Below are 17,699 nucleotides of genomic sequence, written 5' to 3'. Positions count from 1 at the left end.
CTATATGCGCATAGGAATTTTGAACATTTTTCTTCAAGAAATGGAGAAAGTTGAAGCTCTATTGCTTTTTCAAATACCTTTGAAAGTGTCGTTAGTAGACTTATTGGTCTATAATTTTCCTTATTGAAAGAATCTTTTTTCTTATAGACAGGTGAGACTATAGCCTTTTTCAAGAAGTTTGATAAAGTTCCTTGAATAATGCATTTATCTATGATGTTCAAGAGGGGCTGTACGATGATATCAACTGAGATCTTTAGGAATCTTGCATATATCATGTCGTGTCCATGTGCCTTTTTGTGATTTAGCTTCATAATTATTTGTCTTAGGCTTTCTTTGGTGATAGTTGTTGATTGTTTTTATGCTTAATTGCTCTTTAAAGTATCCTATGATTTCCGTTATTGTTAAATTCTCAGTCCGGCCTTCATGGATTGAATTTGTAGTTTGACCAATGCTGACGAAATGGGTATTCAGAATCTCAGCAACTGACTGTGGATCATTAATAAGACAATCATTCTCAGAAATTGTGATTTCTGAATCGCCTAGAAAAAATTTAGTTTTAATTTTTTCCAAAATGTTTTGAATCTAGCATGCCTTCTCGACAGATTTTTGTAAAGAAATTAGACTAAACACGTTCACGAAGATTTGCACAATGATTTCGCTGTTCTTTATACTTTTGAAAATTGTCTTTAGTTCTATGTTTATTATAAATATTTTTCAGTTTCGTGCGTAACATTATTGCTTTTCGATGAATTTTGGTAAGAGGCTTATTGTTTGCTCGAACTATTTAGAATTTAAGAGGGGCGTGTTTTTTAACAATGCTACTAAAAATATCTTGAAAGCTATTGAATGCTTGATTACAATCTTGTTGATATTCACAAAGATTAAAAGGTGCTGCCAGCAAATCTTGACAGAAACCTTCCTCTGTCAATTCACTTAAATCTCGGTAATGTTGAATTTTAGGGTGGTGTTTAGGCAGAAACGATTTAAATGTAGTTAAAATTAATTTATGGAAATCAGTTAAACTAGATTCAATTGCTATGCTATTTTTAAAATGATTTTTACGATTTGTTAAAATTACATCATTTGATGATGGATTACAGTTTGGTTTGTAGCAGGTTGGTTCTTTTATAAGGTTAGTGAGTCCAAAGGAAGAGCATATTGTTTTGAGGCTCCTCGCCTGAAACGTGGTACAGTACAGTAAAGCTACCTCGTAAAGTCAAGTACACAATATATGTATAAACTATCATTTATATATGAAGTGATACATGGAATAGCTAGATACCTATGATAAGCAACATATGTATAAAATATTATTTATATGTGAAGTGATACATGGAATAGCTAGATACCTATGATAAGCAACAGTGTGTACATCTCATAATTCATCATACATAGACAAATTTGTATTCTCTTCAAATGGCACTAGCCTTTTAAAGAAACCAAAAATCAACGCAGCGGCAGATAAGTTGACAGATGCTAGAAAAATAAACAGCCATCTGGGACCAAAGTTTGCATATAGTGACGTCATCACCAGAGGTCCAGTAAATCTTGCAAAAGATCCAGCACACGAAGCTAAGGCCATATACAAACCCTATTTAAAAACAAAATGGGAGATTAATCATTGAATAAAGTAATATAAAGGAGATGCCATAGAAAGTTAAAGACAACAAAGATTTTATAGAACTTCTGATCATATTACTATCCCTTTCACAAGGAACTGGACTGCCGGGTAAACAGGGAAGACTTGACATCAACATTGATAAAATATGACATAGACATAGAAACATAGAAACATTGATAAAATATTAAGAAATGTAAGGAGTAAAACGTCGCTGGATAAAAGGACAACAATATCAGCATAAATAGACAAGCATTCGAAATACAAGCAATGTAGCAACGTTTATTCTTGGTGATAAATAAATAATTTTGTTAAAAATATTTTTCATTCACAAAAACCTTTTGCAATTCATAATACACATCGTCAAACTGCAAAAGTATTTAACTTATTGATCTTAAAGTTATGGTCATAGCTTTGGGCAAACAAAGAAATGCATTCAATGTCTAACCTATCACGCTATGAAATTATTGGTCACGTGCACAATTACTCTGAGCTACAGTGATAGACTCTCAAAAATAAAAAGTAGAAAACAATAAGTTTATATTGCAAAACAACGCGTGTTATCATTGTGCGCTTGTCTGATTTTAGATAAAACTGGCTACATGTCCTTAACAAACATTTTTTTCCAACCTTGAAAGATTTGATATGGTAGCATTACTGTTAAAAACAGCTTTTGACAAATCAATCCTGTAGACCAGGAAGAGGAGAGGGACAAGGCAATAGCCTTGTGGTATTACTATATAGTTATCAGAGTCTGCATTGATTCTAAATAGAAATTGCTTTTGATTTGCAAGGTAGGACCAGACCCACATAGGTTCCTTATTTGGTAACATATTGCTAAGTTTCTGCAAAGGAATCCACAATTTAGCACACCATCAGATAAGTTGCTTATTGTTAGCATTCAGCGGGAAACATGGATTTGCAGCTTAGTACATTCCTGTTAGCTCCGCCTTCTTGGCATCAACAGTTATATATAAGAGCAGCAACAGTTTTACTTACTCTGTACTGTTAATATACTGTTAATATAAATGAATAGACAAACAAAACAAATCTGCCACGGGATTCTAGCTAACAACCGCATCACGGGCTCCTCCGCATAGCCAAGTAAGAGAATAACCAGAATATTTAAGTAGAATAAATAGTAGAATATTTAAGTCTTAGTACTACATGTACCATTATCACCTTACCTGTTTTCTCGGTCCAATTATCTTTGAGTACAATGAATTGATAACCATCGATGGTAAAGCAAAACCAATGAAACCAATCAGCATGGCAATTATATATTGGGACAAATATATCTTAGGTGTGGTTTTACACCAGCTGTACCTAATTGGGCAGCCCTCGGACAAAACTGTCTTCGTCAAATTTCCAACATTTATTGTTTCTTGAATGGGACAAAAGAAAATGGTTTAAAACTACAAAGGCTAATAAAGACATCTAGAATGATTTACTAGATGTGTTAGGAGAGCATGTTGGTATTTTCAAATATTTGCTAGCTTTAAGAAGAAGTTGCAACACCACTCTTCAAATTCGAAGGCCTTCAACACAACACCCAACCTCTCAGTCGTTGGCCAATGATTGCAAATTACACTGAGAGAAAGATTGCTTGGACTATAGATCTATAACAATGGTCAATGCACAATTACACCATAAAAATAGCAGGTTTAGCACACTCTTAGATATACACAGAAGTTACAATGTTAGGCGGACGTACCTTTGACTTGAAGTGGTGGATGCTCACTTCCCCACGGCAAAAAAATTATGAATGCGACGAGCATAATGACATATCCAGTCAGAAGCACCGTTCTTTCACGAATTCTTAGTAGGAAAAACAAACAAATTTCGTTTTGAAAACAAACAAATTTTGTTACATTTTTGTAACAAAAGCAAAGCACCGTGTACTTTCAAGTAATTTCCAGCAATGCCAGATTTAAGAACTATCATCTACTTGGAAAGACCTGGAATGTTTTTTTGGTGATCTTAAAACTTTCATACCTGGATGAGTTTTGGATAAAAGTATTCTGAAAAACTTTTGCTTTTCCTTGTGATAGCGAAATAAGATATATTTGTTCATTGATTTAAATGAGAAATTTATATTGTTCTTTTATTTAAACATGCAGAAAGACGAACTTAAAAACACGAACCTGTTACTTGCAAATTTGATAACCCAAAATGTTGCCAAAACGATGACGGCTAATGAAGAAAGAATTATACCAGCGTAAAAAACGACTTTATCTTTGGAAAGAGCAAATTCATCTGCTATCAATGGAGCTGTCATCCTAGGTAGATGAAAACAGAACCTTCTTTACAAAAAATGTCATATTAACAAATGATAAAGAGGCTGCATTTTGAAGTAAACAATTTCCAAATTTTCCAATGTGAGGTCAAAAGACATCTGATATTTAACTCAAAAAAACAAGGTGTCTTCGTCCTATGTTAGGACGGATTCTTGGGAATAATGCTAACATTGCAATAATATACGTTAATATTTCTGCCAGATATTCAAATCACCATCACGATCTTATCCTTTTGTAGCAACGAAATCCTACTGTTATAGTAAAAATATTATAGACACGCTTTTCTGTAGCTCGTCAGCCTAACGATTTATATAAGACCATTTGTGAAATCTCAAATCACTGCTCTACACAATCTTTCCCAACTTCGGCTTCCTCTATTACGCAAGTGATGACCAAAATATTGACTTATCATAGTCCTAATTAACAATTATGCATCAATTTTGCATAACAATGAAACATACGTACGTTTCAAGCATTGCAAAAACGGAGAAAAGCACGTAATAAGCCATTGTGGTAACCAAAACTGCGCCAGTATTTGGCTTTGGCAGATTTTCTAAGATTGAAAGCAACATTATTGTATCATTTCTGCAAGTAGAAAAAGTCAACTGAAGCGTTGCATGCATGACTAGATTTTCCAAAGAGCACTCACCATTACTAGCAAATACTTTTGAGATGAAATTAATTTAGCAATTTAGATCCATATGCAATTGCATTATGGTGTAGTCAAAACGCCATAACTCGGAAATGAGAGCCTCAAGCCAACGCGAAATAACGAAGCAACGACAAGAATACATGTGTAGATTTGTTTATTTTACTACTACCAAAAGTGAGATATGAGTCTTGAAGTAAAGGTTTCGTCTTTCAAGGAGTATTAATTGACAAAAAACTTTACTGTCATCTTCTTCAAGTCATGATCACTGTGAATAGCAGTTTCTAGAAAAACCCGGGTTTTAATTCTATTAAATCCTTGTTGCTGAAGTGTGGGCAACAGAATATAATTGTTGTGGTTGTTTTGTTCCATGACTGCCTTTTTAACCATCTTTTGTTCAATATAACCTGTTTTATGCTTGTATGATACATAATTGTTTGCTTCTTCAATTATCTATTGTTTTCCAAACTCAAGTTATCCTTCTATTTTATCATTTGCCTTCAGCCTTCTTGTTAGAGTATCCATTCTACCTGCAGTAAATTTCCAGGTATAGTGAGCAACTTCCCCTATCTTTGCATTTCAGTCACCTTTCACGATCAGAAAATTAGTCCTTGATGCTAGTTTGATAGCTTTAGTAAATGTTTCATACAAACCCTCCATTACAGTCTCATTTTAAATGACTGCGATATTCCAGATGTATGCGCATAACCCTGCTTGCATTGCATGACGCACTCGTTGAATGACAGATTCCCATCCAATTTAGAAGCAATTTCATGCATTTTGAATCTATTTGATTTTGATACAAGGTTTTTTCTCAACAGAATAACAATTTCAAGCCTTCCTCTGTTCTTATTACAGCTGTCAAGGTCATCTGACTTACATTTCTATTTCATAAGACTACTCTGCCAATATGTCCTGTGCATTAAAGCTTTTTACATTCGGAATTCCAGTTGTCAACTCTTGCAAAAATTGGTTTAGTATGATTCAATTATTTAAGTCAGTAACCTCTAAATTCCGTTATTGCTAGAATTCCAAAAGAAAATTCGCATCAGCCTGAATCAAAGCTAGAATTTGAAAAGTTAATTGAAGATTACAAGAATATTTTGTATTTATGATTAGATGCCAGAGAAAATAGGTAATGACAAGTTGTATATTATGAGCAAACAAAGAATAGCTTGCATGACAATACCTCGGTTGTCATGCACGTCAATGTTGTATTCTTTGAACCAGATGAAAATCAAAAGAATGTTGATGATTTCCACCACTATTCCGATCCATCCAGGAATATTGAAAATATCAATATTCAAACCAAAATAATGCAGTCCTTTGCCAACCAAAGGAACGGCTGCAGATTGGAAGGCTAGAAGAGAAACGAGACTTTGACAAATACTTTTTTCACACCAAATGCCACAAAACAATATCATTTTGTTAAAAAGGTCACACAAATTTATCCACGAGACGGAGTGCCGACCTGATGCCGAGAGGCTACATTAGCTGATACATACAGTATGCTCCCGATAACTCGATCCAGTATGCTCCCGATAACTCGATCCCCCGATAACGCAAGCATTCACCACCTTGAAACAATTTTCGATTTCCATATGAATTAATTTTTTAGATAACTGGAACTTTTTTAATGAACAAGACAAAATAACAAGAATATGCGAATCAAACTAGTGTTTTTCGATTCAGCAAATCAAGTTTTCGTCTCAAAGAAGAAATAAATTTGTTTTTGTTAGAAAAATCTGAGCAAACTGATATTCGCACCATTTTTCAAGTCAAGAACAATCTATGAACTGATATTTCAATCATCTGTTCCATTCTTATCACAAATCTTAAAAACAGAATGGATCGAGCAACCTATTGTCTGCGATTCACAATTACTGAAGCGCGGGCTTTTTGACTCCGCTATATTGGAGGAGCTTGTTTTCAAATTTAGCGGGAAGATCTCGAGAAATGCGGCGATGGAAAAGCAAGGTACCGAATGCGTCGCTTACGGCTACAATAAAAGGAAAAAGAACATTAAGGACTCTAACTACGAATGAAATGATAGCGAGTGCAGTAACGATGAAGGAACATAAAGAAGCGGACCTTGCCAAGAACTTTGCAAAAGTGAGGTGAGTTAGGCCCTTATCTAATCGTTCATATGGTTTTTACATTTGCAAAAGTATTGTATCTAAGATGATGTTGAATATATGGTTACTGGTCATAAACGACAAACCAACCGTCTCCTTGGCCAACTAGAAGTAAATGTAAAAAGAGAGCCAATCAAACGAGCTCAAAAGGTAAAATACCTAGGAATTACGGTCGACGAAAACCTGACATGGAATGAGCAATATAAAAACCTTAAAGGTAAAATAAAAATTGCACTCTCGTCTCTGTGGAAACTAAAGAACATACTCCCGCAATCGAAACTGGATCAGGTCTATAAGGCGCTGCTCGAGTGCCATTTGAGAAATAGTGATGAACTATGGGGAAAATTGTGAATCACAAAGCTCGTTCATCTTCAGCGTTTACAAAACAGAGCGCGCATGCTAATAGAAGGCTCAAGATTAGAGGACGGGTGGAGCTGCAATTGGCTTTCTGTCTCAAATTTGATAAAATTTGACAGGGCAGTAACGATCTACAAAATAATAAATGGTCTCTGCCCTGAAAATTTAAAAGGAAAACTTGTCACAAGATCCCAAATATCTAACTATTCAAAAAGAAATTGCCTTCACCTAGACATCCCAAGGCAAAACCTAGAATTCTCCAAAAGGAGTTTTTTCTATTGTGGTGCACAGACGTGGAAGGAAATTTCATTACAGATAAGATTGAGCTCAACGATTACTACGTTCAAAAAGAAACTAAAGGAATTCCTGCAAAATTAGCATCCTTTCCCGAAGCACGATCCCTAGGAAGACCAGCATTATATGTAAATTAATCTTTACTTTTTCTTTTTTAACTTAGTAGCTGATAGGGTTTCTGTGTATAGATATGATAAAATGAAATGAAATATCATAAAACTCTTCCAAGAATCTCAAATCTAAGGCTTTCCCAGAAGAGTCTGGGATCCGTAGCCGGCCAAGCATATTTGAACATCAAAGGCACGATTCGATTTTCACTTCCGTCAGGTTTTATTCTTCATTTGAAACTATTAGATATTCCCAAAGTAAAGAGAGAATCAGTTGCAAACAAACCAATCAGTGTAATGGGACAATGACTATGGAATGACATTTCTTATGCACTAAAACAGTACGGGGATATTGAAACATTTAAGAAAAAGTTAAAGAGAAAGACAGAGTTAAAGTTAAGAAACTGCGAAGCGCACTTGAAGATTTTGCGTCAAAACAGCGCTAAGTGTATATGGAAAAATCTTTTTATATATAAATATATTAAGTGATTCATGGGTAGAGAATACACACCCTTGCCTTACACCTCTTTCGGCCTATGTGAACTTAAGCCTGGTTTCCATTAAATCGCAAAGTGTTGCAAAGTGTCGTAGCGTGTCGTAGAACCTTTTTGTGTGCTACACCCTGCGACACTTTTTGTGTGCAACTCTCTGCGACAGGGTGCGACAGAATTTTTTTCTATCTCTGCGACACTGATCGCAGATTGTTGTAGAGTGTCGCAGAGCCAATCTTCTGCGACATTCTGCGACACTCTGTGACACGCTACGACACTTTGCAACACTTTCGATTTAATGGAAGAGGTGTAAGGCAAGGGTGTGTATTCTCTACCCATCGTATCTTTGTTTAGATAAATAGACGTATTGAACAAGCACGGGGCTTTAATTATAGGAAAAAGGACCTAAGTTGTGTCAAAAGTAGCACGTACGATTAGAAAAACAAAAATGATCACAAGATAGAAGTCAGATCAGAACAATTTCGAGCGAGCGGTTGCGAGTTGAGAGGGAAAGGTTTCAATAAACAAGCAAACTGTAATTGGAATAGTAGCACTGTTCTTTCTTTTCGTCCTAATTCTATCAAATTCTTTGTTTCCATTGACTTTATATGATGCAAGTTTAGTTGCTTACCCGGACCAACTGCGTACCCAAGTACTTGCATTCCTGCCATAACTGCAAACGCGCCCTTTCTTTCGTCTTTTGTAGTTGCCTGAGAGAGAACCGCGCGGCAAACAGCCATGTCGCCTAGAAATAAAGCGCAGAATCATATCAACGAGCAAATCAAAGGGGTGTATGGACGGCCAAGAATTATACGAAATCGTTTTAGCTTCCAATTTCTTGTATTAAAACAGATTTCAAACATTTTCTCATCAATAAAAGGAACCAGGTTGTTAGAATGGAATTTGTACCTGTTGACAGGCCAACAATGAGTTTTGACACTAGAATCAATATTTTTCCACCATTGCCAGGGCAGTTTTCTGCAAAGACATATAGAAAGTTTCCAAGAAAGCGTAGGGCAGCGGCAGCTACAAATGGCTCGATGGCTGGGCGGTACAGGCACCAAATACCAAACAGAAATGAACCAATCATCTGACAAATGCTGAATCCACCAGCGACGATGCCAAGAAACTGGGCACTGACCTTTTTGTCAACCTTCGGGTAACATAAACACAGTAAATGAAAGGCCTGCTTCGGATTTCAGAAGAATCTTTTTGCTTAATTGATGCTACATCTAATCGTTATTAAAGAATTAATAACTATTTCTTTGAGTAAATGACGCTTGAACCACCTCTAATTTTCATCTGTATAAGAGGACAGTACGTCAAATTAAATAAGTTATAAACTATTTTAGTTTTCTTGACTTTAGCTTCAAGTCTTTTCTCCAAGTAGTCTTTTTCAATCTTTCTAACTGGTTTTTATTATAAAAGGTTTATCCCCGTGTACAAAGGAATTTTTAAACTGGGGAACGTAAATCTCAAGCAATAATAGGAAGGTAAGGACAGTGGCCTTCGAAAGGTCAGTGGCCTTGGAAAGGACTCTAAGGAGTGCCAGGTTGAAAAGCACCGACAACTTTTACTGACAAAACAAACGCTACGGTCGGCTTTTTGAAAATTTGAGGGCTTTTCAAAAGTGACCTCGAGGAAGGGTTATTATTAAAATTTTGCTTTTTTATCCAGGGCTTTTTGTTGAAATTGATTTTTTCTAATCACCAATAAAACACAATATAAGTAATATGACTTCGATAAAGTTGACAATGCTTTAGAAAGTTTTTACTTTCAATTCATTCTATGCTTCGAATTATGTCTCGGTTGCCAGACTTCAATGAGAGATGAATAAAAACTTTTACCTGTTGTAGATAAGGCCAAAGTGATGGCAAAGTGATTGAATATTCTACAGGGAATTTAAAACAGAACGGTTGAAAATATTTCTATTTTAGATTAAAACCAGATAATAAAATAATCACACAAAGTCCTGGCAAAACGACTAATCATTTCGCTTACTTTTTCAGTTAACTATATAATGTTTTAGTAAAATTTGCTTTGATAAATAAATGATAAATATTTGCTTTGCAAAAAAAGGTTCGATTCACAACAGATTTTTTATTAAAATGTAAAGTAACTCGGAGCAAGCTAAGAACATTTTTGCCTATCGAAAAAGTGTCGACAAGATATGCTGCAGTACAGTTTGCTTTACTCCACTTTTAAGTGATTTCTTCAAAATAAATGAAGTATATGTAATTTACCCATCGCACTGAGCAACATAGTTACGTAAATGATCTTTATGGATCTCCATCTGACTTTGTCTTCTTGTAATGCCTTTTTCTTGATATCTTTCTCCCTATCACTTTTTGCGCAATCTCTGCAAGAGAAAGCTGTTTATCATGTTATGTTCAGGAAAAGTCTAAGAATGGAAAAAGCGACAGTGGACATGCATACACCAATACCGGAGTAACAGGGGTTGGAATAATGCTAGTTTGGTCTTTTTGTAAAGCGCTGAATGGTAAATGATACCACATCTAATGACCTTACGTTGATCCTTAAAATGTAGATGAAATGACAAAACAATTTACGCGCCTGCATGTTTTTAATTCTTGGTTCAACTAGGAATTTGTAGAATTTAGGAATATACGCAAATTTTTTGCAATATCTTCAATGCAATCATATGTTAATACAAATTGAAAAATTCTACTTCATTTCACCTTCTTCCAATAATGAGCCTTTCTTAAAAAATTATTGTTATCATAATTTCTAGGATGCAGCTCGATTCTCTCTTCGATAAAATAAAGCGAAAGATTCGATAAAAGTAGTTATTGACCGCTAATAGGCCACAGGATCTCAATTCAAATTCACATAAGCCCTGTTTACACTACAACTTTTAACCTGGGTTGAACCTGGGTTAGCGTTAACCCAGGTTAAAAGTTGCAGTGTAAACAGGGCTATAGCTTAGCAACCAGGACACCGATGCAACAAAAAATACAGATATGATAGTTACTTTTGTGAATCAAGAAGTCTTTTTGTCTCCATGACTGAGTCGATCAATCTCCTTCCTCTGCTATATTTCTTCCCGCGATTACTCAAAACTTGGAAAGATTAGTCCCTGGCAAAGTGAAATATCAACATGTAATAGTCCTGGAGCCCACCACAGAAGATTTCACCCCATTTTTTACAGAAGGTTTGACCCCATTTTATTGTTTGTATGCGTGCTTGGATGAACAAAATGTTGATCGTCTCAACCAAACCTGGGGGGTCTTGGTACCACAGCCTCCCATAAGTTGCCCCAAAGGAATCTCAAAAGCTACAGGTCTGAAAATGTACCACAATATAACAGAAACACCAGTGTTGAAGAAGAAAAACAAAAATAACCAAAAGGTTTGCAGGCCTTGTAGTAGTTTTTGAGGGTGGCGACGGGACTGGGGCCCTGAAGCGTTCAAATTGCTCAATCAAAAAATTTTCCCTTTAAAAGGTTTTCCAAATTTTCCAGCAAATCCAGTTGAAACAAAATATCTTGAGATTCAGAAGTGTGTACTTCCTGTGCACCTCTTCCGTATCGATAAAGAAAATTGAGATGCTTCCCTTTCACAACCTCTAACCCCAACCACTTTCATCCCTTGCCTGCGGTTGTGCGGCACGGTCTAGAATAGTCTTTGAATTTCTTCTATATTGAATTAAATCGTAGCATTGTGTATGGGGGCCCGTTTAGTTAAAAAGTACATTGAATAAATATATTGAAAGTTAACTACATTCATGCATCTTGAATTAAATTCGGTGTACTTCAAATGCTATTAAATGATACAAAATTAATAATGGAAGTTTTTCAATAAATTGTCGTAGGTACTAATAATTAATTATTAGACATAAAAATAATTGATTATTGTGCGAGCTAAGAATCAATTGTTGGACAGTTATTGCTACATAGTTATTGTGGAAGTCTTCCACGACTATTCCTGACACTCGAATCCTGAGTAAAGCTCGGACAAAACTCCACTGGACAATATGCCACTCAGACTAAATATCCTGTCGGTTTTTTTCATAAATCATGCCTGTTGAGATGTGACTTATATTTACCTTTGTATGAACATGAACATTTACCATTATGAAGCATTATCCTTTCAGTGGTGCCTAGTTTTCTGACCGCGCACCACGTTTTTAGTTAGTTCGATTAGCAAGATGGCAAATATTGTTATGTTAACAATAATCCAATGAGTTTTCTCTAAGTTTTACCTCCGTTATGAGTACAGATTTAACAGGTTATGGGCCAAGCTCACAGTGGAAAAACTTGACATTCGATGGAGACAAGAGAACATTTGAAATATGGGAAACGAAGAGTTTGGGTTATATGAAGTTGAGAAAACTCAAAGACACTCTTGTTGAAAATGGTGAAGTGGATCAGGACAAAAATGAAATTGCCTTCGCCGAGCTCATAAAATTTTTGGATGAAACATCTCTGCCTCTTGTGATCAGAGAAGCGAAAGACGATGGGAGAAAAGCCTTCAAAATTTTGAGAGACTTCTATGCCGGAGACAGTAAGCCTCGTGTAATCACACTATTGAACCAGTTAACATCATTGAGGAAAGCTAACCTAGAAAATGTCACTGACTACCTAATTCGTGCTGAAAAGGCTGCTATGGCATTGCGATCGGCAAATGAAGAAGTAAGTGTTGCTTTATTACTGTAAAACCACTTTTTACTGACAAGGTACAAACCTCTTCAAGTATTACGCTTATCGAAAATGAAAAGTTTATTACGAATGACAGTGAAATAGCTGAGATCCTTAATGAATTTTTTACAAATATCACAAAGACAATTGACATTGCCCCTGGTGAATGCATTCTCAATTCGATAGACCATTTGCTGGATCCTGTTGAAATTGCTGTTGAAAAATATAAACATCATCCCAGCATCCGAAAGATTAAGGATAAGGTAAACCATGGCACATTCTTCGAATTCAAACCAATTACAATGCAGGCAGTCAATGATGAATTATTGAGACTAAATACAAAAAAAGCGTCTACAATTGAAAGTATTCCTCCGCGGATACTGAAAGAAAACGAAGACATTTTTGCACCATTACTGACGACAATTTTCAATAATTCATTGCTCCAGAAAACGTTTCCTGAAGATCTTAAATTAGGAGACATAACTCCACTATTCAAAAGTGACAAAACTACAGAAAAACGAAACTATCGACCTATCACCGTTCTATCCGCATTATCAAAGGTCTTTGACCGGCTTCTATATGCTCAGATGGTCGACTTCGCGGATACGTTCCTAGTTCCCTACTTATGTGGTTTTCGGAAAGGTTTCAACACACAGCATGCGCTGTTGAGATTAATGGATATCTGCAAGAATTCCCTAGATAAAAAAGGGGTGGTTGGTGCCTTGCTAATGGATCTCTCAAAAGCGTTTGATTGCATAGACCATGAGCTATTAATTGCGAAATTAAATGCCTATGGTTTTTGTAAAGATGCTCAATTATTGATTTATAATTACCTGTCCGGTAGAAGACAAAGGGTAAAATTAAATGGTTCATTCAGCACTTGGCGAGAAACCTTTGCAGGTGTACCACAAGGATCAGTCCTTGGGCCTCTTCTCTTTAATTTATATATTAATGATTTATTCTTAATGGTAACTGATACTGCAGTATGTAACTTTGCTGATGATACTACGATTTTTGCAGCTGACTGTCAATTAGATAAAGTTTTAGAACGGCTAGAAACTGATGCTCTTATTTTATCAAAATGGTTTCCAGAAAACTTTATGAAATTGAATGCAGAGAAATGTCATCTTCTTACTTTTGGTACAAATCAAGATGACCTTAAGATCAAAATCGGTGAGGCCATTGTTGAAGAAAGCTCTGAAGAAAAACTGCTAGGGGTGATAATAGATAAAAATCTTAATTTCAAAAGTCACGTCTCAAATTTATGCAAAAGAGCCAGCCAAAAACTGCATGCTCTTGCTAGAGTTTCGCCATTTATGGGTTCTGATAAACTGCGTCTCCTAATGAACAGCTTCATAAAAGCTCAGTTTAGTTACTGCCCCCTAATTTGGATGTTCCATGACAGATGTCTGAATGCTAAAGTAAATAAAATCCACGAAAGAGCACTCAGAATTGTTTATAAAGACAGTCATGCTGACTACGAAGCATTGCTGACTTTGGATAATGCAGTATCAATTCACCAACGCAATCTACAGTACTTGATGATAGAAATATACAAAACCAAACATAACCTGAACCCTAGTTTCATGAGTGAGATTTTTGAAACAAGAAATGTACATTATGATTTGCGAACTAAAAATAATCTTTGCATTCCAAAAGCCAGGACAACTTCTTATGGTATAGAAACTGTGAGATATTTAGGTCAAAAACTGTGGCAAACACTACCTCACAGTATAAGAGAGTCCCAATCATTGGCAACATTTAAAAAAGAATTAAGAGCACACCCTATAGAATGCGACTGTAGATTGTGTAAAAAATTTATTGCTGGGTTAGGTTTTATTTAGAACATTATACCTTAAACCTTTTTAATATTGTATCATATATTTTTATTTCATACTAACTCTTTATAGATAGTTGGCCTTAATTAGCTTCTTTATAGCTATCAACCGTTCATTTAGTACGCCAACTTTAAACAAATTATTTATTATTATATATATTATTATATTATTATTATTTATTGATAGCCATGGTATTAAAAGGACCAACCGATGAATATAAACCGTTTATTGCTATTATAACGCAATCTGAAACTGTTGATACTTTTCATAGATTCAAGCAAGCATTACGAAATTTTGAAGAAATGGAGATTATTCGCTCATCAGGTATTTCAAAGAAGGACTCTGTCTTAAAATCCAAAGAATACAAAAAGCCGCTCACATGCTATAACTGCGGTGTTGCCGGACATAAATCTGCCGAATGTCGTAGGCCTAAGCAATCAAAATGGTGCAATACTTGCAAAAGCACATCAAATTCAGATCAATCATGTCACAAACAAAATAATAAGAAAATGCATGGAGCTGACCAGGCAAAGAAAGCTGCTGATGATTATTATGATTAGCACTCATTTCAATATATGTTTAAAGTCAATGATAACAACAGTTTATATTTGGAGACCGATAACAATTGTTTACTCGTAGACTGTGGAACCACTACCCATGTTGTAAACCATGATTCAAATTTTATCTCGGAAGACCCATCATTTATACCTGCAGATCATTTCATCGAGCTTGCTGATGGTAGTAGATCAAATAACAAAGCGTTAAAGAGAGAACTATACTGATCAAATTACATAACAAAGAAGGTAAAGCCGTTAATGTGTGGCTAATAATGTATTTTACATTCCATCTTACCCGCAGAACATATTTTCAGTACAATCTGCAACGAAAAGAGGAGCTCCAATTAAATTCTACCAAAACCAAGCTGAATTGATTGCCTCAGACGGTACAATATTTGAAATTGAGCAGCGAGGACGCTTATATTATCTGTACCAGAGCTCCATTAACCAACAAAGAAAAGAAAGCTTAGAGACTTGGCACGAAATCTTATGCCACTGCAACATTTAAGATGTTAAAAAGCTAGAGCATGTTGTAAACGGAATGCATATACGTGATCAGGGAACTTTCGACTGCGAAATATGGACTCTAGCTAAACAGTCCAACCAAAAAAAACCACGAAGCTGATACTCGTGCAACCAAGCCATTCAAGCTGGTACATACCGATTTGGCTGGACCAATTGATCTGATTGCAAAGGATGGATTTCGTTACGTGATTATTTTTACGGATGATTATTCTGGCTGTCTATTTACCTATTTTCTGAAGGAGAAATCGAGTGCACCAAAACCTACTCGAAAATTTCTTGCTGACGTCGCCCCATATGGTAAAGTTAAGACATTAAATTTTTATGAGGATGTGTTACCCTCTGGTGAGATTAAACGAATGAGAAGTGACAATGGTGGTGAATTCATCTCTAAGGAAGTCAAAGAAATCCTATTACAGCATTCTATTAAGCAGGAAATCACGGGCCACATCACGGGCATAAAACCCAACCTTTCTAAAATGCATATTTTTGGAACAATCTGTTATGCATATTTACATAACCAGAAGAAGTTGGACCCCCGTTCGAAAGTGGGTTATTTCCTCGAATATGACAAGGACAGTCCGTCATTTCTTGTGTATTATCCTGCAGAAAATGCCAGTGTCTCGTTGATGTTTTTCATTTCCCCGTCGGTTTTTGTCGATCAGTGGCCGTCATTCCGACTACTGGGGTAAAATGAAAACATTTAGTCAGCCTATAGAGGATCCTTCCAAGCATCAAGATGAACAAAGTTGTAGAAGGGGTTCGAAAACTTTGGATAACCACTTTGTTATTGAGAAGAGCTAATTAATGATCAAATGGGTTGAACGAACATTAAGATACAACAGTCGCCCTTGTTTAATGATTCGGTCCATCCAATGCATTGGTATCTTTACCCATTTGAATTTAATTTACTATTTCTTGTTTTAGGGAAGGGTTGAAAGTTGCTGATTTATTGGTGAACAGAGTCTTCTTTCTGCGAGTTGTGAAAGTACTTTTAAAATTTGGTGCACAAAATTTTGAGATTTTGCAAGAATATGCTAGAGATATCATAAAATGCTAGATGTGGTTGGTGGCAAATTCTTGAAATGACTATGGTTTAACTCAAAACTGAAGTACCTTCTCCATAGTAATCCAGACAGAAGCGCACAATGTTACAGAGGACACAATTGTTTCGCTACACTTTAAGAAAACATTAGCTAAAATATATCAAAAAACTCACGGGCCTTTTCGACTTAACTCCAGGCAGAGAAGAATGGAAAGACAAGACTCGTAATGATCACCACCGAACTTCTTCCGTCAGCACTGCAAACCTCAGCTACATTGATGCCGGTCACCAATTAATAACAAAAATCAACCAACTGGAGACACCAAAAGAACTATAACCAAAAGAAAGTGTTTTATGCTAATTGAAAGAAACCACGACAATTAATAATGAAAGGCGCGTCCCAGAAATAAAGTCTTTGCCAAGTATTTTCAAAATCCTTCGAAAGTCGAACTTCTTTAACACACAATCTCTTATTTAGAACAGGGGTTGCCCACCTTTTTGGAGATTGGGTCAGATCCTTCAAGCTTTTTCTTTAAGCAGTCCAAATGTTATAAGAAAAACGAAAACGATAGTCTTGTAATAATTGTGTAAAATAAAATAAAAAGTTTACAATTAACCACGGGGAAGGAGCGAGCGCGTGGGTGTGAGGAGCTTTAGAAACATGACTTTTACTATTCTTACGAACGAGCGTGCGATGAGAGTCTATAGCCAGTTTGTTATTGTTTTGTTACTTTGAAAGAAGAATATTACGTTCTATTTCGGGTTTTTGTGAGTTTATCGCCTTACCTTTATCGCGATATAGTGGCACCACCCAGATGCAGGCACCGCGGAGCCAGTGGCGGACTGGCTCAAAATTTTTAATCGGCCATGAAAAACTGAGGGGGGCCCAGGTGGGTGTGGTCTGAAAATATGGGGCCTGGTCAAGTGAACACTTTATCAAAATCGATCAATTTCTAAGCAACAAAGCATATGTAGCAGGAATAGCAAAGTTGAGCTGTTGATGACAAATGGGTGCAGAGTACTCTAATTGAAATTTAACATTAAATGATAAAAATTCGGTCTGATTTGGATTTCAGTAATTTTTGCACAAGATACCTTCTCGTAGAAAACAAAGTTAAACATAATAAGACAA

At 35.8% G+C, this 17,699-nt stretch overlaps 2 protein-coding genes across 8 annotated transcripts; one reads left to right on the top strand and one right to left on the bottom strand.

The window, feature by feature from the left end:
• Positions 1-1,204: 1,204 nt before the first annotated feature.
• On the bottom strand, positions 1,205-16,993 carry LOC135682564 (major facilitator superfamily domain-containing protein 8). 5 transcript variants are annotated; one of them, XM_065197518.2, is made up of 13 exons: positions 16,746-16,862; positions 15,296-15,320; positions 10,941-11,045; positions 10,192-10,307; positions 9,796-9,839; positions 8,858-9,101; positions 8,580-8,693; positions 5,754-5,924; positions 4,381-4,468; positions 3,763-3,897; positions 3,333-3,436; positions 2,806-3,002; positions 1,205-1,591 (listed from the first exon to the last, which is right to left on the bottom strand). In XM_065197518.2, the coding sequence occupies exons 3-13, from the start codon at positions 10,970-10,972 to the stop codon at positions 1,376-1,378; spliced, it is 1,461 nt and encodes a 486-aa protein (XP_065053590.2). In that variant the 5' UTR covers positions 10,973-11,045; positions 15,296-15,320; positions 16,746-16,862; the 3' UTR covers positions 1,205-1,375. The 5 variants fall into 5 exon arrangements, with proteins under 5 accessions (XP_065053590.2, XP_065053588.2, XP_065053591.2 ...); XM_065197516.2 differs by having other exon boundaries at positions 16,742-16,852; XM_065197519.2 differs by lacking the exon at positions 16,746-16,862 and adding an exon at positions 15,662-16,456.
• Positions 11,213-16,742, top strand: LOC148958393 (uncharacterized). Of its 3 annotated transcripts, none has more exons than XM_089113251.1 (2): positions 11,213-12,599; positions 16,450-16,578. In XM_089113251.1, the coding sequence occupies exons 1-2, from the start codon at positions 12,177-12,179 to the stop codon at positions 16,468-16,470; spliced, it is 444 nt and encodes a 147-aa protein (XP_088969377.1). In that variant the 5' UTR covers positions 11,213-12,176; the 3' UTR covers positions 16,471-16,578. The 3 variants fall into 3 exon arrangements, 1 of the variants encoding a protein (XP_088969377.1); XR_016144714.1 differs by lacking the exon at positions 11,213-12,599 and adding an exon at positions 14,625-15,710 and having other exon boundaries at positions 16,450-16,742; XR_016144713.1 differs by lacking the exon at positions 11,213-12,599 and adding an exon at positions 15,698-15,822 and having other exon boundaries at positions 16,450-16,742.
• Positions 16,994-17,699: the final 706 nt, after the last annotated feature.

Source organism: Rhopilema esculentum, chromosome 16 (genome assembly GCF_057945365.1).
Source record: "Rhopilema esculentum isolate cy_ngs chromosome 16, ASM5794536v1, whole genome shotgun sequence".
NCBI lineage: Eukaryota > Metazoa > Cnidaria > Scyphozoa > Rhizostomeae > Rhizostomatidae > Rhopilema > Rhopilema esculentum.
This window is presented reverse-complemented; position numbering and strand designations above follow the sequence as displayed.